This window comes from Syngnathus acus, chromosome 10, assembly GCF_901709675.1.
Source record: "Syngnathus acus chromosome 10, fSynAcu1.2, whole genome shotgun sequence".
Taxonomy (NCBI): domain Eukaryota; kingdom Metazoa; phylum Chordata; class Actinopteri; order Syngnathiformes; family Syngnathidae; genus Syngnathus; species Syngnathus acus.
The window spans coordinates 19750294-19775452 of NC_051095.1; the positions used below are offsets into that span (position 1 = coordinate 19750294).

General features: G+C 41.4%; 1 protein-coding gene across 1 annotated transcript in view; it reads left to right on the top strand.

Moving 5' to 3' along the window:
- The first annotated feature begins 4359 nt into the window (after nucleotides 1-4359).
- ppargc1b (peroxisome proliferator-activated receptor gamma, coactivator 1 beta) overlaps nucleotides 4360-25159 on the top strand; it is a 50417-nt gene continuing 29617 nt past the window's right edge. Inside the window, exon 1 of the mRNA XM_037261202.1 lies at nucleotides 4360-4494. Coding sequence (XP_037117097.1) covers nucleotides 4414-4494 — 81 coding nt within the window. The 5' untranslated portion in view covers nucleotides 4360-4413. The remainder of the gene's footprint in view (nucleotides 4495-25159) is intronic.

The following is a 25159-nucleotide window of genomic DNA, read 5'->3' on the forward strand; positions in this document are numbered from 1 at the left end:
CCAATGCCCAATATAACCTGTTCCTGAGACAGTTCATGAATGCCAAGGCGTGAAGCCTTCTTGTAAGCAAATAGTGACCAAATGTGGCATTTAAATGCACCACTATTCTGCCTTATCATGAATCACTCATTTTCAATGAAAACATCATCTTTCAAGGTCAACTACAATGCCAAATATTGTCTCAAATATAAAAACTTTTTCATGCTCAATTTGAGCAATTTCATAGCTAGTACTTTGGGAGCCTAGTATAGCATTTATCTTTACAGTCTGTCGACTAGTAAACAAGTTAAGATGAAAAGCGATCCCGCAGGCTTGTTGCCTTAGAATAACGATTCCGTTTGAAGATTTACGGCAGCGAGGACGGGGTGTTCTCAGAGCGCCCCCTTGGCAGCAATGCGGGCTGTCAGCTGCCACGCATAGCGACGAAGCTTAGTGACCGCTCGACCTCGCCATTGCCGTAGTGGTGGTGGGACGGCTGACAGCGAGGAGGTGAATGTGAAGGCCAGACATCCAAATGTCAGCGTTCCAAAACTCACTCGCTCTCCATTTACAACTGTCAGACTGGAAAGGAACCTCTCATGCCCTCATACTTGACTATTCTTGCTGCTGTTCACGTTCACATCTGTCCACGTGGCATTCTGGTCATAGAGAAAATTCTTGTACGATTGTTCAACACCCAATGGTGTTCATCATGATGATAAAATCAGGCCAGATACACCAATAACGGTGAACAAATCTTCCTCAGTTCGGAATGAATTCAGGTAAAATCCACAGTAATGCCGTTTGTGGTCAAAACAAATGCCTATTGTCATGAAGATTTCAATTTTCCTGCAAGTAGGGAATTCATTTTTAGTACCCACACATACATACACTTTAGTGTGGTATTCGGTTCCATAGTTTTCTCCTCCATAGTGGCAGCACCAGACATCACCTGGTCTGGATGCTTTGCGTGAACGTTGCCTTCAGTTTGACACTTTTGTCTACTGGCTGGCTGGCCAAACCTTTCTTCATGGACAAACCTTGATCCTCTGATGGCTGGTCAGAAGTTGCGTGGTCTTGCGGAATCTGGAGACAAACCAATCATTTTACATTCTCAAGTCCATAGGTGAAATGAAGACGATGGTTATCAAGTTGCTTCGTTAACCCAGGCTCTCATCCTAAAGCTTGGGCTTTCCCTTGCTCCATCCTCTTATGATCCTTAATTGCACCCAGGTCCAGCGGAGTGTCCACAAATGGTGACGCCATTTCAGTTGAGATTTAGATGGGTTTAACAGTAAAAATGTATCATAATATATAATATATCATAAATTACCGAAACGATCTAGCCAGGTAAAAAGTGGGCCACCTTTGGAACACGGAAAATCCTGGCTTTAGACTCACCACAGCTCGTGACACTAAACTCGCTTCGTAGTATAACCTGTTGTGTTACATTCGATACTCCACAGGCTATAATATTACTAAGGGTTGTTATTGCAACACCGACATTCTGTTTTTAACATCGTCCCTGAACACTGGTATATTTGCATGACACAGTAGTAAAATGAGTAGGAATGCATGTTGTACATCGATGACTAGACTGCATCCTCGAACTGTTGTTGATGGGCTAAATATAAATGTGCAACATAAAAGTTGAGTATCTAAGTGGATTGTTTTAGATGGACAGCAGTAAATGATGAGAAATATAATGTGTTATACTTTTTTGGTCCTATGTGATAATCTGGTATCCGAGTGATGACTGTTTTAGCAGGACTTTTACTATTCACTTGTCACCAGATATGGCAGCTTTATTTGAAAGAGTTTCTGTGTGTGTCTGTGTGTGTGTATGTGTGCGTGTGTGTGTGTGTGTGTGTGTGTGTGTGTGTGTGTGCGAGAGAGTGTGTACGTGTGTGTGCGTGTGCGTGTGTGTGTATGTGTGTGCGTGTCAAAATATAAAAGGTTAACACTTTGAGACAGGTGATAGCCACAGACCAGCATTACTGACCTTAGGACAAATGCTAAGTGCATGTGTGTGTCTGTCGCTGTATGCCTGTGTATTTGTTTCACCTGCATGTCCTGGCATGCTGTCTGTCTGTCTGAGAGAACATATCTATAAAACATGGGAACATTACACGAATTGGAAATGAATAAAAAGACACTTGTCATATTCCAAAATGTACACACACACACACACACACACACACACACACATTTGCACGCACGCGCACACACACACGCACATGCACGCACGCACGACCTCTACCAAGACCCAATGAAAGCATATGGTGGATGATAAACAGAAGAATATAATTCATTACTCCAACTTTTTCTGTTGTGAAAGGTCGCAATTATCACTGACAAGGAACAATTGCATGACTGTAATTGTAATAGTGTGAGAATGCATGTGATGCTTCTGTTTGCTACTTACTCTTCCCCATCTTCCGTTTCCCTATGCATGACTGCTGTACAGACTTCTTCATATGCGGTAACTTTCGAAACTATCAAAGTATTATTGCCAAATGTTTCCCCCAGAAAAGCTCATGCTCTCTTGAGCAAGTCAAAGCCTGTTTGACATTGTTGTTATTTTAAGTTTGTTAGTGGATAATACTGCAGAATATCGTAAGGGAGGAGGAGACTGTAAATTTATTATTATTAAAACAATCCTTTCTCAGTGGTGGATAATGTTCTTCTCCGGTCCAGTCGGAGGTGACAACTACGGCATTTGAAGGTGATAAAAAGACAAACGTTATGTGGCAGCTTGTGATGAAATTCATCCAGACAATGAAAACACTGCTCCCAAACATTCCAAAGCGTTGGTTGAGGCATGTCGACTGAAAAATGGGATCAACAAATTGATGATTCACGTTTAGAGGAATGAGAAACAGAAAAGGAGTGGAACTGGCGAGATCCGGACAATAGGAAAAAGTCAAGTCAGTTCAAGTCTATTTATTTAGTCCTTAACCACAGAAGTAAAAGACAAATTTGAAATTTCTTGTATTGGGAGCACAACTCAGTAAAGATCCATGCATGCCTTTTACTAGCGACTCATTCCAACATCCACATATAGGAGAACATATGTGAGCCATGTGTCATACTTTGAATCTTTTTGGAAGACCTCTGCAGAAACTACACTCATAACTCCTTTTGAATCCCCTTCAAGGAGTGTAACCCCAAAATTTCTGCTTCAAACCAAAATGGCTGAGTTCCTGTTCAATTAATAGCTATGGGTCCTTAAGACATTTTTATGCATCCCATATTGACACTTTCGTCTACTGTTTATTGTTTATTTATTTAATATTATTTATTTATATGTAGGCACTTTCGTCTGCTTTTTGTTGTTTATTTGTGAAATATTTTTTATTTACCGTAATTTTCGGACTATAAGTCGCACCGGAGTATAAGTCGCACCAGCCATAAAATGCCCAAAAAAGTGAAAAAACCCCATATATATGTATATAAATCGCTCCTGAGTATAAGTCGCCCCCCCCACCCAAACTATGAAAAAAAAACGCGACTTATAGTCCGAAAATTACGGTATATGTTGACACTTTTGTCTGCTGTTGTTTATTTGTTTATAATCACTGCGGATCTATTCTCTCTTGTTTTGTTGTTTTTGACGTGTCCGATGTTTATATTGTCTATCTGTTTATTTATGTATTTAATTGTTCATTCATACTATTTCCCCCCCCAGGGATCAATAAAGTATCTATCGATCGATCGATACAGCATAATATAATATATAATATAATAGATAATATAGGGCGGCTCAGTTGCACACTGGTTAGCACGTCCACCTCACAGTTCGGAGGGTGTGGTTTCGATTCCACCTCCGGCCATCCCTGTGTGGAGTTTGCATGTTCTCCCCGTGCCTGCGTGGGTTTTCTCCGGGCTCTCCGGTTTCCTCCCACATCCCAAAAACATGCATGGTAGGCCGATTGAACACCCCAAATTGTCCCTCGGTGTGAGTACGAGTGCTGAGGGTTGTTCGTCTCTGTGTGCCCTGCGATTGGCTGGCAACCGGTTCAGGGTGTCCCCCGCCTACTGCCCGATGACTGCTGGGATAGGCTCCCGTGGGGACAAGCGGGACAGGAAATGAATGGGTGAATATATAATAATATATATATATAATATAATATATATAAAATAATAAGACAAAAATAATGTAATTGTAAAATAAATAATCCAGTAATTAGTATAATTATATAATTAGATAATGTTTCCCCCACTCTGATTATTTTCTTAGAGGATTGTTTTTATTTGTGTTGGTTTAGTAGTTATTGTTACTGATCTAAGTGTGAAATGTGTGTTTGTGTGCATGTGTGCCAGTGAGCTTGATTGCAGTGTAAACAGAAGCGCCCCCTGCAGATCACAAGTGTCACTGCAACCCTCCTTCTATTACTCTGCCGCCTGGCTTCGCGGCGCCTCATTCACTAGAAGATGGCGGACTGCGCTTCACTATTAGATGAGGAACTCTCGTCCTTCGTCTTCAATTACCTGACAGAGAATCCCGACAGCCAGGTAAGACCTCCGGTTGGTGCATGAGAGAATCCTGGTTTGGCTCGTCTCCCGGCTTCCTTCTTCGTTTTGACTGGTCTCCATCACTACCACCGGTGCTTGGAGCGGCGAGAGGCCGGCTTGAGGGAGCCCTTTGCCGGCTTGTCAGCAGCAACTTGCATGCTCAGTGCTCCGCGGTGTCTTGACTTGCGGCGTTCACGTGGAGGATTTGACATCACCTTCGCTTCGGAGGATTCGTGGCAGACAAATGTGTGGTTTTACGCGGTGGAGGTGTGCGTGTGGGCGCTCAGCCCCCCCTTGCTGCAGCTGGGGGACTGCGGAGCCGCACTTTGGAAACTTTTTGACGCATTCTTCACGGGGAAGTTAGCTGTCAGTGTAACCCGGCGTGGACACGTGGTAGAACCGCCAGCGCGTGCAGCGAGCCCCGAGAGGGGGACCAAGATGATCCCCCCCCCCCTGGAAAGACTTTCTTATCGGCATTTTGTTGTCACAACACACCTGCTTGTATATTTGATTGCACGATTTTGCTGTTGAACTAAGACCGCGCGTGAGAAGCTGTTACGTGTGCTGGTGGGAAGCTGTTACGTTGACGGTTCTCTGCTCCTCTGCAGACCGCTCGCTGCACCTCCAAGTTGGGTCAACTCTCACGGTGCTCCGTGGCTGGGGTAGCATTGTGGTTATGACGAGACATTATTTGGTATTAATGAAAGCTGGCGCTGTTTGATGTCCCCAAACGTGTGACTGGCGTTTCTTTTTAACCATGCTGCATATATTGGCGATTTGTGTGGACTGTTTTCCTCCCGTAGTAAAATCGCCATTCAAACGAATTGTCAAGGTGCGTTTGTGCACCTTGCGATCAAGCGCAACTTTTCCGAGATGAGACCTGGTGCACAAATCCAACCACATATGGGATAATGTTGTGCGGAGGCCATCCCCTGCGGTTGCGATGTGACGCGTTGCGTTTAAAGTGCGATGGTGAGAATTAAAGGTGAATTAAATCTAAAATGTGGTCATTTTCGTACGAAGCTCCGCCAATGTCTGGCGTATGACAAGACAGAGCGGCTTGGGATCAAGGCTCTAATCCCTCATCTTGCTCTTGGATGGATGCCGCGCTTCCAAAACACGCACAAGCATGCTTACTTAGACCCCCAGGCCCCTCCCCACCTTCATCTAATCCCTCTCCAAGATGCACCCCGAACCTATCCACCCACCTTCCCTGATATAGCCACTGCATCACTGCTGTGTGACATTGGTGACTGCATCATGTGTTCAAGCAGATTGGCACTTGAAGCAGGTTAAGTGTGTGTGTGTGTGTTTGTGTGTGCATAAGCGTGTGTGTGTGTGCATGAAGCGGCCTATTTATAACTCACCGTATTAACCTTTACATTCAACTGCATTGTGACATTGCAATATTCAGCATTTAATCTCGCTGCACACGTTAGTTCATGGTGTGACCTTGCTCCTAATATTCAGGCTTGCAACCACGTTGTAATGCTCCCGTGAGGAAAACAAGCGCGACCAGTCCATGTGTCAACTTCCAAATGAGGTCGACGTGCATGTAACGTTGCAGCAGGCTTCATAAATTATGCTGAATGTGTGCCCGTGTGTATCAGAATTACAGGAATATCAACTGTCTGCTTTGAATCTTATCATTTGCGTTAATATTTACTCAGGGTTATTAAACGGTGCCCTCTCTCTCTCTCTCTCTCGCTCTCTCTCTCTCTCTCTCTGCCACTTCGTGACTACGTTGCTCGCCCCCCCCGTAATACTACTCCTCGTGATGTGTTACAGAACCGAGCTGCTGCAGTCATGTGAGTCGTAGTGGAGGAGGGAGGCAGGAAGGGAGGCGTCAACGTGACGTCGACGGTGGCGCGCCTCCTCCTTTTCCCTCCAGCATGTGACTCTTCCTCTTCTCTCTCTGGCTGGCTGTCATTCCCCCTGTTGCACATTCACACGTTTTCTTTTTTCCCATTTTGAGCAACGTTTGTCGCAGCCAGTTTCAAAGGGGATGTATAATGTGGAAAAATGAGTAATGTTTGCCCATAAATAGCGTTGTCTCGATGACTGATTGCCCATCCATCATGTGTGAAATTAAGCAACCAAGTACAGTCCGTGTAGGGACCCCCCCCACAAACAGTGAAAATAATATTAGAAAATAATATTTTGAATAAATCATTATAAATCCCATCACAATATATGCAAATGAAGTGCAGTAATTATTTTTGTGCATTTGGGGTCTGTTTGCTGACATTCAGCTCTATAGTATCCGTGACTTTGAATGTGTGTGGCTTTGAAATTGCAGGGCCTGTCTTTGAGGTCAGTAAATAAGCAATGATGGGCATTTCGTCTAGAACGGAACCGTTTGTGTATTTCCACCTGCTGGTCTCCTTCTGTGAGCAGTGTTGTTTTCAATCAATCAATCAATCAATCAACCAACCAATCAATCAATCAATCAATCAATCATTCAATCAATCAATCAATCAATCAATCAATCAATCAATCAATCAATCAATCAATCACTGTAGAAATTGAGTCACACAGAATTACTTCCCGTCCATAAAGACATTTTAAAGCTATGTATCAAGTTTCTCAGAGTAATAAAGATGGCGGATTTGCCAAACCGTTTGGCCACACCCATTACCTTGTTTAGTAGACCCACCACAACAGATGTGACGTAATGGATAAAAATACATAATAGAAAACGGAGAAAACTGAACGGAGGAAAAAATAACCCCCAAACAGATCATAAAAGTATCTCTGCAGCACCTAGAGGGATAGATTACACTTTTCTACAATCTTGGAGACTCCAAGTACACAATAAAATGAATGTAATAGCAAAAAAAGTGGATTTTCCACGGTACGTACTTTTCATTCAAACTCGCAACCATTAACTGAGCATAAAGTGACTAGCCACGGATAACAAATAAGAAAAAAACCACTGGTTGGAATAATTGGAATAATAATTGGTTTCGCCGGTGGCGACAAACAACTTGCGCTTTGTAGGATAACCAATCAAGCGCTATGCAACCAACATTTGCAAACTCTCAAACCACAAGTTTCGAACATTTGCAAACTCTCAAACCACAAGTAGCAAATGGAAAAGTTAATAAAGCTTAAAGTCATTTCACCGAAGCCCCCTGTACTCCCACGCACTGTGAGTCAGGAACCTGTGTGTGTGTGTGTGTGTGTGTGTGTGTGTGTGTGTGTGTGTATCATGTGACCATCTCAAATGTCAGTACCTCTCTGAGCACATTTATCCTGATGCTGCAGGTGCAACTATCATCATTATCATCATCATCATAATAACAGTGTACTATTAGCAGATTGCGTTGGAATGCTTGTTTTTATTTTGGGTGTAGGTTAATAAGGTAAAATATTTTAGAAATATATATAAAAAATAAATAAATAATATAATTGCGATGGGAGCAAGACTGGGTCAGCCAGTGGTGTGTCAGCCAGAGGTGTTGACGGTGCTCGGGAAGGTCTGTGCTTCTTTGATGGCCTCCGTCACCACCCGAGCGGCATTCATCAATTCCGCAGAGCATAGTTTGCTAACAAAATGTTGCCATCAATTATAACCCAGTTGCTCGGAAGGTATTTATCAGACTGGTAAAGTGGTATTGGTTTGTTAGTATCAGAGCATGTTTGGGGTTTTAGATTTAGGTCTTGGGGTTATTGCTAATATTCCCACTTTGAGTTGTATATTGAGATTATTTTTACGTTAGGGTTCAGTTTAGAGGGTTAATGTCATGATTAGAAGAACCTTCATCTGAGGTTCACTGAAGTCTCAAAATTGTCCATAGGTGTGATTATAAATTTGTCTACATGTGTTCTGTTGTTGGTAGGCAACCAGTCCAGGTGTACCCTGCAGTCCAGAGTGTAATTCGTAGTTCAGGCTGCACCCCGCCTCATGTTCAAAGTCAATCCGAGAGGATAAGTGTCATAGAAAATGGATGAATGGGCTACTTGGTTAGAGAGTTCGGGTTAGCTGGCTAGGATTAGGGTTAGATAGCTTTGGGTTGGAGGGATGCCTTGGAGGATTAGAATTAGGGGGTTAGGGTTAGGAAGTTACATTTAGAGCGGAGTGTAAGTAGATAGTGGGCAGCCAGGACAGGGCTGTAAAATTGAACATTTCAAACCTACTTCTCCTGTCCTAAAGCGTAAATGTCACTGTTTGGTTTAGCAATGTTCCACTTTGATGCATTCTGCGTGATAGGCGGAGGGGGATTCATTTAGATTTTTGCTTCACTGATGTCCGAAAGAAGCTATTTCATTGATGTGTGAAAGAAGCTATTGCAACGCACTTTCAGAGCCCTAACGTTCGACCTCCAGAATCCATTGGAGGTTGACATGGCATCCGACTCGGATGCACGCCCTCCCCAAAGGAGAGCATTGTGTTTGCGCTCAATAATTCATCAAGGTGCTTACTCAGCTTCTGTTTCGCATTTCATGATAAGGAAGTTGTGGTCGAAGTTTGGTAAAACCTGTCTGTCATGAGTAGAATCACACCAAAGTCAAGAAGCCATGCCTGAAAAGACAGACGAGGTTTTAGTTTGAAGCGGCGAATTTCAGGCTCAATTTTCGTCGTGATTGAAACAAACTTATCCCTTGCCAGTTCAACATGAATTTTCACAGCAACATGGGAATAACTACAAAAAAAGTCTGAAAAACCACACTCAAAATGAGCCAGTAGGTACACCATTTTGGTTTGAAGTGGTCATTTTAGGGTGATTCTGGCTGTTTGCAGGTTTGTTCTTGAGTGTGAAACTTGGTAGGAATTTCTATCACACACATGAACTACATATTAGTGTAGTTTCTAACAGTTTTATTTAATGAGGAAACAACTGAAAATGACAACAAATGCTTGTCAGGGGAAGTATTGCATGACGACTCAGCTTCCTTGTGTGTGTGTGTGTATATCATAAATAAGTGCATGCTGACACTGCACACACCAGTCTGTACCTGCTCGTGGCACCTGGTTGCCACAGCGACAAAACATGCTGGCACCTGTGTGTGTGTGTGTGTGTGTGTCCAATGGGCAATGGAAATTTCCTTTCACCTTTTCTCTGTTTTACACCTGTGCCTTTGAAATGTGCACACGCACGCACACATGCACTCCGATAAAGAATCGTCACTCTTACATTATGAGTCCAAATCTTCAACAAGACTTCGACCGCCAAAAGCTGTTTGCGCTTTCAGTTTAGTTATCTATAAGTTTTATGGCCCCTTATCTTAACTATTCGCTAAGAATGTGGGTTTAGACGTTCACTTTTAGTAAGACAGCAACTCTACACTCATTGTTTTTAGAAATTACCAACCGGCCCTGCAAACAACCTTCCCTAAGCTTATTAGCTTAGCGTGATAGCATTTCATAGGCATGTAGTTACAGTTAGCCAACAACACAAATTGTCAGTATTTACTGTACCTAATGGTGTAACATTGTAAAAAATTGTAGTTCTATCAATCAATCAATTGCACTTTATCACATTAAACATGTTAATATGCTGTAAGAAACAATTCAGTTTTTGTTTTAAGTCAAAATATTTAGCGGGAGGTCATTCCAAAGAGTAGGACCGGCAATGGAAAAGGCTCAATCCCATCTGAGCCTTCGCTTAGTCCTCGGTCCCTCTAATAATGTCTGGTCGGCTGACCTTTGCGTATGGCTGAAGGAGCATAGAGAGGTAAGGTGGGGCCAGACCATTTAAAGATTTGAAAACAAATAACACAATCATCAATTTGCCCGTCATTGTCCAGTTTAAGGCCCAAGTTTGAGACTGTTGGCTCTAGATAAAGCGCCAGGGAGCCCAAATCAACAGGATGACCTGACCCTCATATGCCTTCACTATGAAGACAGACAGTACTGCTCTAAATGCTCAGTGACTAAATGCTACCTGAGTCTTCCTCGCTTCCTGCATGCGCCTTAGCAGCAGGTTGCCAACTTGACATAGTGACATAACCCACCCACGCCCCCTTTAATCCCCCTAACCTCGTAGATCCCAAACTCTTAATACACAATAATCCTGCTTGTGGATTATCGGCAGTGGAACCAATAAACTGGTGCATATACATTGAATTTGTGCATGTGCGTGTACGTGTGTGTCTGTTAGTAATTTAGAATTTGTGTATTACCGTGTGTGTGTGTGTGTGTGTATGTGTGTGTGTGTATGTGTGTGTGCGTATGTCAGCATGTCTCTGTGTATTGTATCATGTCTGTTTGCTTGTGTATGTTAGTAAATGTTGCTGGCATCATGAGCGAGCGAGAGAGAGAGAGAGAGAGAGAGAGAGAGAGAGAGAGAGAGAGAGAGAGACACACACACAGAGACTGTTTATGCCTGCGGCAGTCAAATGTCTTTTTTCTTCTTTACTTTTATTGTTATTGCAGTGAAAATGAACACGAGCAATGAAGTGAGTGGTCTGCCTTAAGTGGGAGACACCAGGGAGATTTTAAGCTGTAATACAGCTACAGGGAGAATCCAATTATTAGTAGCAGTAGCAATAAGGGGACACTTTAAGCACAGATGACAAGTAGGAACGTCATCAGCAATAAAACACGCGTAATAAAATCGGAAGCAATGACGGCTGCCGTCGTATTTAGAAGCTTATGTGCCCGAAATGAAAATTTTTCATGTTCATTTTACACTGCTGCACAAATCCTGATCAGATCCGGATCACATTTGGTTTGACTTTACCACTTCAGGCATTTAAAAAAAAAATCCAGTTTTTATTTAAAATGTCTGTGATTTATTTAAATGCTGTAGTGCATGAACTGGTTTGTAATATTTACAAGCATGTATGTGCGTGTATGTGTGCTTGTGTGCGCGTGCGCACGTCAACCTCAAAATGATCACAATCATTGATATTGATCTTTGAATTGCTAATCCCCCTGGGACCAGCACCTCCATCAATCCAGAGGCACACTCTTGGATATCCATGCGATGTTGCAGCCATTACGTTGTTTTAAATATACGTGTGGTCTGTCAGTCTCTCTCAGCTTCTCACCTCCTTTGGAAGCCTGCGTTCTATATGTGTTAAAAAAAGACATTTCCCTGGTGGAGGTCGCGGTGATAAATCATCCTCCCAAAAAATAGGACAGCTAGCATGGAGGCTCGCAGCAGGCCTCTCTGATGCTTCCCCTCATCGCACTTGGCTGATACTGCATCCACATTACCTTTAGCTGCATGGCTGCCATACTAATGCAACTGATGTGAGTGTGTGTGTGTGTGTGTGTGTGTGTGTGTGTGTGTGTGTGTGTGTGTGTGTGTGTGCATGTATGTGTGAGACACTATCAATATCATAATGAGGGCCTGTAATGAATGTAAGTGGCAGGAAAAGGTGAGAAAAGGACACTCACATCCATTTTGATTAGAGCAAGAATTTACTGTACCTGCTTAGCTTTGTTTTTGGAATGTTTTAAAGACCTGTACACCCCTGACTGAAGTTGCGTGGAATCACTGGTGAGCTGTTTACTTTGATGACTGTGCTTACCTAGTTTTTACTTTGAAATTCCATTAATTATAAAATGATAGCCCACAAAATTGAAATATTTAAATGACTAGAAAAGTGTGCAAAAATGAAAGAACAAAAATATACAGAATAGAAAAAACAATGTGTATTAACAAATTAAAAATAAAATATATAAAAATATAAGGAAAAAAGCTTAATAAATTATAACATACAAATAAATTGCAAAAAACGAAAACAATACAAATAACTAGAATAAGAAATAATAACATAGAAAACAGGTGGCACTGGAAAGAAAAAATAACTAGAATAAGAAATAATACTAATCACATAGAAAACAGGTGGCACTGGTTAGCATGTCTGCCTCACAGTTCAGGTACAAAGACTGCTGGAGTTGGCTCTAGATGCCTGCAAGATAAAACTAGGGCTCATAAACGTAATTTAAATAAATAAATAAATAAATAAATAAATAAATAAATACCTACCTACCTACCTACCTACCTACCTACCGACCTACCGACCTACCTACCTACATACAAAAAAACTAAAAGCACACAAAGCAGTGTTTGGAAGATCTTGAAACATTCTTGACACTACTGGAGAGCTCCAGTCAAATTTTCTTTGCATCCTGCTTTAAGTACATGACACCGTGAACTCTGACCTACCCTAATCACACACACGCCTCTCTACCCTCCCTCCTCCACTGTTCTTTTCAGTGCAACATACATATCAGTTCAGTGCGGCCGGCGTTGCAATTAGCCACGATGGCTAACAAATGGCAGCAGTGCGCTGGCTAAGCTTCGGCCGGCCTGCTTTCGGAAAGCGGGCCAAAGGTCACTGGGCTGCAGCACTGTGGGACACGCCACAGACCACACTCAGCAGGTGATGGAATTATATTAGTGAGATATTTTATTGTGGCGGCACTCGAAAGAGACTCATTGTCATGGTTTCATTAGAAATATATTGCCGCAGGTAGCCAAAATATCTGACTTCCTAAGCTAAGCTCCTTGAGACTTTTTTGTGGGTCTCCTCATGACAGACATGCTTCCCAAATTTCATGTTGCTCATGGAAAATGGCAGACTGACTGGGTCTTTTCGGACAGGGGTTCTTGAGACCAAGATTCTAATTCATCTTAGTCATCAAGTCAATATCTGTCAGCGAGAGCTGATTGGCTGAGATGTGATGAGATGTGTGTGTGTGCGCACTCATCGGTGTAACACCCACACACGCACGCACGCACACACACACATACGCACACGCACACACACACACACACACACACACACACACACACACACACACACACACACACACACACGCACACACACTCACACAAAAGCACCCTTACACGTTGTTGTCGTGACGACCCTTAATGGTGCCCAAACGTAATAACACTGATTTATTGCCCCTCGAGAATATTATGTGATGACATTAAAGTGTGTATTCATGAGGATAAACGTGCCAGGGAGCGGTGGATTGGCAATGCATAATGATAGAAAGTTTATAGTGCGTGTGCGCAGTATATGCGAGAACATGATAAGTACAAATAAATCAGTATTTTGTGTCTTATGTCAAGAAGCAATGGTCAAAAAGTGGAAGTCTGCCATTTTGGTTCCACATGGCCTTTTTGGCCAGGAGTACTTCAAAAGAAAATTAGTGGTGGCTAGTTTGTCTTAGCAACTTAAAATTTAACTGGCTGTCTATCATTGTTAGACCCACAAAAAATTCAAAAAGCCATGCATGAAAAGGCACAAGAAGTCTGCTGTTTGGGTTTAAAGATGCCATTTTCACAAACAAATTTGCTATAACCAATTTACCGCTGCAAGATGAAAATTAGTCGGCGTGTCTATCATGAGTAGACCCACAAAAAGCCTCAAGGACCGCCGTTGGAAAAGTACTTCTGTCAGTCTGTCAGGTTTGGTTTCAAGCATCCGTTTTAGGGTCACTTTCCCTATTTGCACAAAGTCAAACTCATCCTCGAAACTTTTCCGATTGCTTCCATTTTAAACGCCCTGTAGATAAATACATTTTTGTCATTGTGCGCGGAGAGAGCATGAAGGCGACTTTTGATATCTTGCTGGAGTGTCTGAATAAAGCACTCTTTCAAAAGAGTTATTTTTTGCAATGATTGGGAGCTCATTTGCTGGCCTGCTACACATCTAAACCGTCACTCTCCGTTCTCTTCTTCTTCTGTCTCTCTCTGTCTTTGAGCCTTTCTCTGCCTCGCTCGCTCATTGACCTACTTCCCAAAGGCCCGCTCGAGCTTGCGTGACCACTGTGCTGCAGCGGCATCTCAACCCTCTCTGCTTGCTGCTGTGTGACGTTTAGACGTGCACACCTACTAACACACATGCATGCATGCTTACACACACACACACCCTCACATGTATTGTGCATGAGGTGGAGGTGTGTTGAATTATTTGCTTGACTCCACTAACAGACTAACCCGACATGGTGGACACGAGTCACATGACCCGACTCGAGTCAGAATCAAGTCAAAACTTCCTTGGCTATAACTATTGAAAAACTTGATATATCTTGACTGTTAGTCTGAAAATGTGCATTTTCAGGATAGTGTGTTAGTGTAGTGTGTAATTTTTCAAAGTAGCTTGAGTTGTTTGATTTTTGTCATAGTAAAATTGGACATAAACAAATATTATTGAATTTTGTGGGTGTGGCATAAAGTGCCATTTTTTGTAATTTACTTTTGTCCATGTAATGCTGTTGTAGCACTTATAGTACTAGTTGTAGTGGTAGTGACACACCCACACGGTGCGTCCCCTTTCCCTCCGCCAAGGCGGCGGTGCGTCTGGCAGCAGGAATGCCGCCGGCCGCACTGATGCAATACAGTATGGGTAACAAGCCAAATTCTTGACAAATGAGTGTGTGCGCGTATGTGTGTGTTTCCGTGTGTCTCTGCGTGTGTGTCCTCCGGCTGGATGCTAATAAAATATATGGTATGTTTGGGTCTTTTGTTGGTCGTCATTAGTATTTTTTCTCTTGAGTTTCATATAATTCCGAATTTTGGCTCAATTGAGAGCGTTCCTCCGAACTTGACATTTTGGCAGTGGCGCTAGGGCAACCCCGCACCACACTACTTCCCTTGAAGACATTTTTTTAATGAAAATTTTGATAATGAAATGCATGTTTTAAATAACAGTTGCAAAGAAAGCCAAAGAAAAATCTTTTGAAACTGACTTCCCACAAGATATGCTCACATCAGAATGACATCAGTCAGGTGCCAACATTTTGTTCAACTTTAGCAGCGTATGTTTCCCAATGTTTTTGAATGAGAGCAGATTTTTGTTATTTTTTGTTTCTGAGGCTCCTCTGAACTTTGAGAATCTTTTTAAAATCTCCCATAAGGCCTTTCTCCAGAGGCTAAGGTTCTACTGTCCATGTGCAATAATTAACATGCATTAGTTACTAAGTGACCCCGTCTGGTGTTTGATTGTTAGCGTTATTCGACCTGTTGTATTAGCAGAGTGTGCTAAAGTCACACACACTCACATTTATTTAGTTATTGAATGCTTTCCTGCTTGTCCCAACTTGCTCTCATCACCCCTTTTTGCTTTACCTGTGTGTATCGTTCCACTCGTCCACTATTCACTCCCTTTTGTATAATTCACGTTGGCCTTACGTAGCATCGGTGAATGAAAGACAAACATACACGCACAGTGACGTGTTTTGGACAGATCGGTCGGTCGGTCAGTCAATGCTGAAAGGGGCAGTACGTGAAGTATCCGACCGGCCTTCTCGCTCTGATAGCTTATCGACTGTCCTGCAGGTGACTTTTTAATTTTTTTTTTAATTTTGTGCTGGCACATGGCTCACTGAAAAAGAAAAAGCAGACAGACAGGCAGGAGAAAGAAAGATGAGCAGGATGTTTTTCGAGCAAAATAGCCAACATCAACAAATCTTGAATCCACCAGATAGCTGGTTAAATCTATGGCGCCAATCATAAAAATATTACAATTAGTGGCTAGAGTTGCACATTAATTCAAGACATGATTACTGATATTATATTTTATTTATGATATCTAATACTAATTTCAGAATACCTCATAATATAGTTCTATGGGAAATTATAGAATGTTAATGCAAGCTTTTTACCTACTGGAATGTACCTTAGGTGAAAACAATATGACACATGACTTGATCAATATTTTGTGTCTTTGCTATCCTGTGTGTGTAGCTCTGACTGCCTTTCAAGGTAAAAGTCTGGAGTTTTCATTCAAGGGACTCATGGTGTTGTCGTGCTAAGCTAAGCTAAGCCTCAGGAAAAAAAAGCAAAAGCGGGAGACGTTCGGGCTTGAAAAATGTTCCATTTATGGCCTCGCCGTCTCCCGTGACTGAAACGAGGCTAATTAGTAAAAGGTGGTGGTCCTTTTGATGGACCTTTTAGGGTGAAGAAGAGTCCTGCACAGCCTCCTCATCCTCATCCTCATCCTCATCGTCGTCATCCACTGCAGTGCAGGATAAAGAGCGCTCTGGTTCATGTAGCCTTCATGTGAGCCTTTGAGAACAGTTATTTGGACCGCAGTTGTCATGATTCAACTTGCCCGATTAGCACTTTAATAGCGACACATTCAGCCCCAAGGCTATCCATTGCCTGAAAGAGTTAGTTATGAAACCGAAAAGCCTACAAAACACGTACAATATTTACTATTTATTTTCTCGACTAAAGTGTAACTTGTGTAATATAAGGTGCAAATGCATGTTTTTGACCCTTAGTCAAATAAAATGAAAGTTCATTTTGCATCAATCTTAATTAAATGTTTTAATTGTATTTTTTAACAAAATCAAATTAAATACTTATTTAACCATGCACTCTAAAGCAGCGGTCCCCAACCACTGGGCCGCGGACCGGTACCGGTACCGGTCCGTGGGTCATTTGGTACCGGGCCGCACAAAAAAACAACAACAACTTTTTGTTTTATTGACGCTCAATTAATTCAGGTCAAGACGCTCGTCCCACTCACGTAACATGTTTCCCCAGTCGAGCCCGCAAAGCTACGGAGCAGATACTTAATGGTGAGTTTTATTTTTATGCCGTTATTTATTTATATATAAAGGACAAGTAACGGGACGCATATTTTAACACGGTGAACATTTAGTGTTTTTCAAAGATGGCTGCCTGAACACAATACGTGTTGTGTACGGGTGAAAAGCAGATGTTTTTCAGAATGGTGAGGTAGTTAGTTCAAAGACTGCTTGACGAATGCACACACACACACACACACACACACACACACACACACACACACACACACACACACACACACACACACACACACACACACACACACACACACACACACACTCATGCATCTTTTTGTAGACGCTGCAGAGATCCAGCAATTCGTGCAGATAAACTTGGGGAAGGTCGAAGGTTGTAGTTCAATGTCTCTCTGCACTTGTGTGTGCGTGTGTGAATGCGAGTGTGTGCGTATGTGTTGATACCTAATATGGAGCTGCTCACTGCAGTTACATGAGTCTGTGTGTCACATGCACTAGATTCCGCTGCGTAACACGCAGACACACTTACACAAGCACTTTCATTGTTCATGTTTGTTTGTGTGTTTGTTTGTGTGCGTGTGCGTGTGTGTGTGTGTGTGCGTGTGTGTGTGTGTCTGTGTGAGAGAGATCTCAAATCTCAAATAATCTTCCAACCTTTCTGAATTTTATGATAATTCATCACTTTTTCTGTTGATGTTTATGGCTCCTCACGTCCCTCTCTTGTTTCCTTTACAGCCTGCTTATTTCTTTTCATATTACCACACCTCAGCATACCTGTTTTGTGGATTGCACAATAGTGGCTGAAGTCTGCTGCACCTTCTTGTCAGTATAACGACAGACAAAAGCATGACTAGCATGACTAATAATATGAAAACACATAATGGTTGCATGCCAATTCTAACAGAATGCAAAGATAAATCTTACTTCGTTTTCCTGAATTTGACCATCTTGAAAGAAAGTTAGGCAACATTTTATCCAGTTTTACAAAATGTTATCCCTCTTTGGCATGTTTTATGAAATGTAGGGTTACTGTAGGGTTACGTTTCCAAATTCATGTATGTACAATATTGTATGTCTGTGATGCGTAGTTTCCCGAATTTGACTACTTTCAAGTCACATTTTCTAAAATTCAAATCCTTTTTAGGGTAGAATCCCCAAGATTTGACCAATATTTTCCAAATTTTGACAACTTTCAGGATGTGGTTTTCAAAATCTTACATTTTTAGCCACTTTAGACCACTTTGGAGTATTTTTACAAATGTGATCACTTAAGCACGTTTATTTTCCCAAATTTTGACCACTTTTGACTAGAAGGAACAATTGAATAAAGAGCGTAAGGCAATAAATAGAAGTTTCAGTCGTCAAGTGGAGAATTACATGCCAAACTAGGTTGTTTGTTTACATACTTTAGGACAGGTCCAAAACTTTTTAATGCATTATTTCCAACACTTCGTTTTTTTTCAACCAGAAAAAAAGTAGCGCTGCAACTAACAATTATTTTACGAATTGATTAATCTGTCAATTATTTTGGCAACCTTTATTGAATTGAATTAAAAAAGCACAATTTAATTTCCATGCCTTTACTAAAACAACATGACATTATTTCAAATTTGATGAATTAATGAAAATAAAAAAAAGTGTATCCAAACCATGCATCAATTTTCAATAATAATTCGTAAATAAATTAATCATATATTAGTTCTCAATTAATTTATTAATTGTTGCAGCTCCAAACAAAGTGTTCAAATGTTAAATAAAAACTTAAACCGGAACGGGCATAATATTGTTCTAGATGTGGAAAAAGCAGCCAATGGATTTTCTCAGGTGTGGTGTCAGGTGTCGTCGTGGAACTCGGACTAGCACGAAAATAAAACTGAACTGGTCGCACTGGGTTAATTCCGAGCGTTCTGCCTTAAGCCACTTACCCATCGTTATCTTCTGGCGTCAGGCTAAGCGGCCTAGTCGGCTAACTGAGAGTCCACCTTGGACACAGACATCTTTTTTTTTTTAATGATTGGCTCGGTCCCTCTCACTTATGATGATGTCAGATGCTGTTAGGGAGGCTTTTAAAAATGCTCTCACAGATGTTTTTATGACTGCTACTTACCCCAAAGTAAGGGCTAATGAAGTTTTGATTGCACTCGAGCAATGGAAATAGAAATCATCTGTTCTTTTTAGTCAGTAGAGTTGCTATTTAAAATCATAATTTTTAAGTGCAGCGACAGCTTAGTCATTGTACCATAAAGGTTCAATTTAGATAAATTACACACAAACTGTAGTTACATAGTTTAACTTGTGGTTCTTCTGTGATTGTCATCATAAAATGGCCACTTTTTTGTGTCTTGTCATTTTAGACATGTCTGCCAAATGTTGCTAAGTGAAACCGGCTCCGGTGGCTGATTATTATTTTGTATCATTTTACATCTAGGAATTTGTCTTTTAAGAACCCCTATGAATGGTCAAATAGACCAAAATGGCAGACTGTGTCATTTCAAAAATGGCTCCTCAAGACTTTTGGCTCGATGACAGACACCTTTACCCTATATTTCTATTCTGAGTGTGCTGGCTTCGGAGGCTGAAATTTTTTTCTACTTCATGTCATGGCCTAATTGTCCATAAAATACCCATGTCTTTTCAGAGATAGCCTTGAATCTTTTTGTGTCTGTCTAGTCATGATGGACATGTCAACCAAATTTCATGACGCTTAGGGAAACTCGATAGAGGTATTGATTATTTATTTTTTTCTCAGACTTCGTCTGAAGGATTGCAAGAAATGTATAAATTGACCATGAATCAGCTTCAATGAAACAGTTAAACATTGTGATTGAGATTATACTTTTAGATTAGATTTTGATTTTTTATTAGATTTTTGATCATTTTTTGTATGTATGTTTTTTTTCCCTCCAGCAAATTTCCAAAATTTGACAACTTTCAGCCTATTTTCTAAAATTCAACCACCGTTTTTCAAAAGTTTTCAAAAATGTGACTTATTTTGCCCACTTTGGGGGCGTAATTACCTACTTGGGGCCTATGTTCCACTTTAGCAGTTTTGCGCTATATGTAAAAGAGTCAGACTGTATCAGCAGCAGGATGAAGGAGGCTCGGGTCAAAAAAGACATAAATGTTTGGCATTGTTGCTCATATCTGTGAGAAATGTCAGGAAGTTGAGGAGAATTTTAATGGGGACACACACACACACGCACGCACGCACACACACACACACACACACGCTCACACACACACATTTCTGTAATAATGTCACCAACGTCATGTGAGTAAATGTGTGCATGCGTGTGCACGTGTGTGCGCGTGTGTGTGTGTGTCTGTGTGTGTGTGCTCGCGTGTAAGCCCGACATCCCTCGCGCCTCAAGGACGGAGAGTTGATTGCTCTGGCCTTCTTCCTGTATGTATTTGTGTGTGTTTAATGATGCATTAACTCGCATCTCCCTATATGTACCTATGTATGTAAGTGTGCTTCTGTGTGTGTGTGTGCGTGTGTGTGTTGTGTGTTGTCCTTGCATGTGACAGGCTGCTGAAATGTGGCACAGGGGGGACTTGCAAGGGGTGTTATCCTAGCGTGGACTGATTGGTTGGTTTCTGTGGGTCTCTATGTACATTACGTGTACGTATGTGTGTGTGTGTGTGTGTGTGTGTGTGTGAAAGATTGGGTGTGTTAATAATCCATTGGTTAGGTTGATGTTTGATGATGAACTGTTTTTGTTGTTGGGCGCATTTCTTTTTGTGTTAGAAGCTGTGAAACGGGAACATGCAACCAATGTGACCTGTGGCTTAACATGTTAAGCACAGGTCAGATTTAACATTAGCTTGCATGTATGTGATCGATATCCATACATATTAAACATACAAAGACACACAGACATGCCTATATTTACGTAGTTGTAGTTAAACCTGACTTTGCGAAGCTGTGTTACTAGAGTTGTGGTGAGTGATTAATCTTGCATCCTTGACAGTTTTGCATTTTTAGTTTTTCTATTCTACGTTGATAATCATCAGACATAATTTCTCGGACCATTTTGTTTTTAAAGGAAGTCAGGAATTTACCCAGGATTTATTTGTGTCCTTGAAACCAAAATGTCCCCTTTGTTATTTCTGTTTTTTGCATATTCATCAATCACAAAGGCCATCAAACATCAAATAAAATATTAATATCACACTGATATTAAGCCCAGGGATATATAAAATGCAGTTTAGAAATAATGATTTCATGACCATTGGACCCCAAAATGTCAGCTTGGATCCAAAACTGATGACATACATTTTCACACATTGCTTGTTGAAACTTTTTGGGAGGGTCTAGAAATGCCTACTGAATTTCATGTTTCATTTTTTTGAGGTTCCTTTTCTTGAAGGTCACTTATGAGCATTCTTTAGGCGTCACATGGCATTATTGGGGCTGAATGACATGTGTAACCTTTTCCTGTGCGCTGCAATGTTAAGATCTTCTGTGCGAGTGTGACAGTGATGGATCGGCAGGGCTGCATGTGCTCACACTTTTGTACATATTAATAGCTTTGTGTCTACGTGTATTTGTATACATGTGTTAAGTGTTCGTGCTAATTGCTAAAGTCCATTCTATTTTAGCCCACCAGGAAAAATAGATGACATAGCAGGCAACGGGTATTTGAGGCGACTACAATTTTATCTTTAATCTGACCTTGTGAGAAGCAGCTAATGTCGGTTATTTTTGGCTCGTCACCTTGCCTTAAGTTATGACTTTCTGTCTCAGGCACGGGTGCAATTATTTTTAAATCCAGTAGGAGTCACACGCGGCGCTAGGTTAGGCATGCTAAATTATTTCGTAAGGCTTTGAAAATCAGTTAAGAACGGCACTACTGTTACTGGCTAGCGAGCTCACAAACTTCAACACTCCAGTCACTCCCAAACTGTACATGTTAATGACGTTTTAGCAACTGATGGTCCAAGGTTAATAAACTTAATAAACTCATGCTTCGGAATGTGGATTTGTCACCTGGGTTAAACTAATGTTCGCCTTTCACCGCTGTTAGCCTGTTGCACTTGTTGGCTAACATAAAAATGTGTGTGTGTGTGTGTGTGTGTGTGTGTGTGTGTGTGTGTGTGTGTGTGTGTGTGTGTGTGTGTGTGTGTGTGTGTGTGTGTGTGTGTGTGTGTGTGTGTGTGTGTGCGTGTGTGTGCGTGTGCATGCGTGCACATGTGTGCATGAGTGTGTGTGTTTTCCCAGAGGACAAAGTGCTGGTATGGTGAAACTGGATCAAAGGTGCTCGAACAATACAAGTACGCAAAAGTTGTTCCATATGAGTTGCAAAGCCTTTACAGCAGTGGTCACCAACCGCCAGTAATGCTAATCTTAAACCCGCAAGCTAGCAGAAATTGTTTAGGTTAAGTTATGCATTTGTACTCAACATAACAGGGAAATAAAGGTGGCCGATGCAATATTGTGTATGCTTTTCTTGGTATTATTATTTTATTAGTCATGTTTGCTATGAGTAGACAGTACTCCCCAAACACACCCCAACTTTCTCGTAGACATGCGCAGAAAGTCATGGGATGTTGACATTTTTTTCGATTTTACGTAACAACATGACATATCAATGTCTTCCAAGAGTTTATGCCTGGAAATTAAGACAAAGAAAGTAAGCCATTTTCTTTTTAAGTTGACCTTTTAGGGTCTGTTGGTTCAGTTGCACCCAACTAGATTAAGAAAAAAAAAATCAGATCCCAAACCAGTTTCACTGGGCAATAAGAAATTTAGTAGACATGATTGGACTCATAATAAAGTCTCGAGAAGCCATGCCTGAAAAGAGGAAGGAAGTTGATGTGATTTAAAATGTCCATATTATGTTCGTTCAGCCATTTCCTCCAAACTAAAACATTTAATGACTCACCATAAAACATGAATTTTCAAGTTATTTCTATCGTAACGTAGAAGGGACTGTCAGTCTTCTGTCAACAAATCCAGGGAGTATCTTAAGCTCCTCCAAACATGAGTGAACTACACCTTTATGACGACTGGCATACTTGACACAAAGGGGGAAACGGGGGATGACGTAAAACCAAAATAAAGAGCTGCTTTCAAGACACACACATGCCTACACTTGCGTGCACAAACACATTAACACATTTTCTGGGTGTTCCCCACCATGTTGGCTGCTTCTGTTGCATCTCCTTGGAGACTAAGGATAGCACAATCAACTATGCACACACACGCACACACACGCACGCACACACAGTGACACTTTCTCAATGATCTCTTATTCAGATCTGTGAATTGTCTTGTGGTAGAAAAAAAACAGCATCCTCAAATGACCTGCCACAGGCATCATGCCCAAATCGGCCCCCAACCTTGTGTGCTTTGGGTCGGGGGTTCCATGTGATGGAAATTAAAAACAGAGGGAGAAAGGGGCGAGTGAATGATGGAGAGAGAAATAGAGAGAGAGAAATAATTCTTGGGTTATGAATTTTGAAGAAAAAATACTGTTAAGTGTAATGTAAAAGTGTTTTGGGATCATAGTTTGTGGTATAGTTCTTTTGGTTTAAACAACTAATATTCACGGTTTATTGTATCTATCCCTTGCTTTGAGCGGAATGCTTCCGACTTCCTGGCAGTCTCGAACGCATCGATGCAGCTCAACTCATTCCTGTCTCTGGTGTTCCATCTCAAAGATGGCGTCTCCCTTTCTTTGCTACTTTCTGTTAGTACCCTCGGGAGGTGGGAATGCAGTGTCTGCGGCCCGCTGTGAGGATGAGTGTCGTGGAAACACTGCAGCTATAAATACAGCGTGCATCATGCATGCTACCTCCCTTGACTCTCGTATGAAAAACGCCAACAAGACATGTCGGTAGGAACTGCACTTAAGCCTGTATTTATAGTCATGCGCAGCAGTTCAGTAATTAATAGCACTAAGATACTTGCTATTTGGTTGTGGCAATGACACATGGTGTTGTTTTAAGTAATCTATTGTTGGATTTAATAATAAAAGCTAAATTAAATTTGGTCATCGAGAGCTTCTCATGGTAGAGATACCTGCCAAGTTTTGTGTTGCCAAGTGAAACACGCTTTTGAGGAAGAATGGCAGCCTCAAACAAAAATGGCAGACTTGGGGTGCCCTTGGAAATGTTCTCAGAGGGGGCACTACTCCTCTTCGACCTTTCTGAAAATCAGAGCGCTGTTAAATGTGCCATTCGGTTACTCTGTGTTTCACAAAATCGGATTGCCGGAGTGTGCTCTGGGCACAGCAACTGGGAACACAAAGAGTGTCAGGCAGTGCAGATGGAAACAGTTCAAGTGCAAGCGGGTGCAGTTGGAAATCAATGGGAATGCCTCTCCGAACACACCCACTCTCAGAGTTTCCGATATCACGTATTGTTTTGGTGTTGGGGGCTGAATTTTAAAAATAATTCCGGAGTGCATCCCCGGGCAAACATAAAGAATGTTATTTACTACTAAGATAATTATCTACTTCCCAGACTCCTGTTATTGTATCAAATACATTATTAACTTTGTTATTGAGCTCCATAAGTGCTTTTGCTCAATCAAGGTAAGTGTTGTTTGGTTGGATGCTCTTCAACTGTTAGTCCAAAAATAAAAATAATGACAACACTGATAATATTAAATGGTTGATGATCACATGATTTCCCAAAGCATGACATTTATCTGGACTTTTATGTGAAGGAGAACCTGCAATGAATGTGGCTTGTGTAGAGTTAAACAATGGAGGTCTATATTTAGTACTTCTTTGTGTGAGCTTGTGTGCTTCAGCATTTATGACATGCAAACATCTCAGTGGAAGACAAAAAAACACACTTTGTAAACAGTCAGATCTCTAGAAACAAAATAACCAACATTCTTTTCAGGCAAAAATGCACCTCTGCCATTACCATTAGTTAACCATTTGGACAAATCCAGATAAATAATAGCTCTGTTAGCAACCAAAGACAACACATAGCCTCCATAGACAATCACAGACAAAGCCTAAAGAAGTGTTAGTGTAGTCGAACATCTAATCAATTAAAAATCTGTCGGAAGATGAGTAATCAGTCGATTTGGCCGCTTGTCTGCGTTTTAGCAAGAAGAGCTAACGGAAAACGCTTTGTGGCGAATTGTTTGCGACGTGTTCGTGTCGTCGTTGGTGTCATCTCACATTTGTCAACAGTTACGACAAAGTGCCTGTGAAAGTCATCACATGG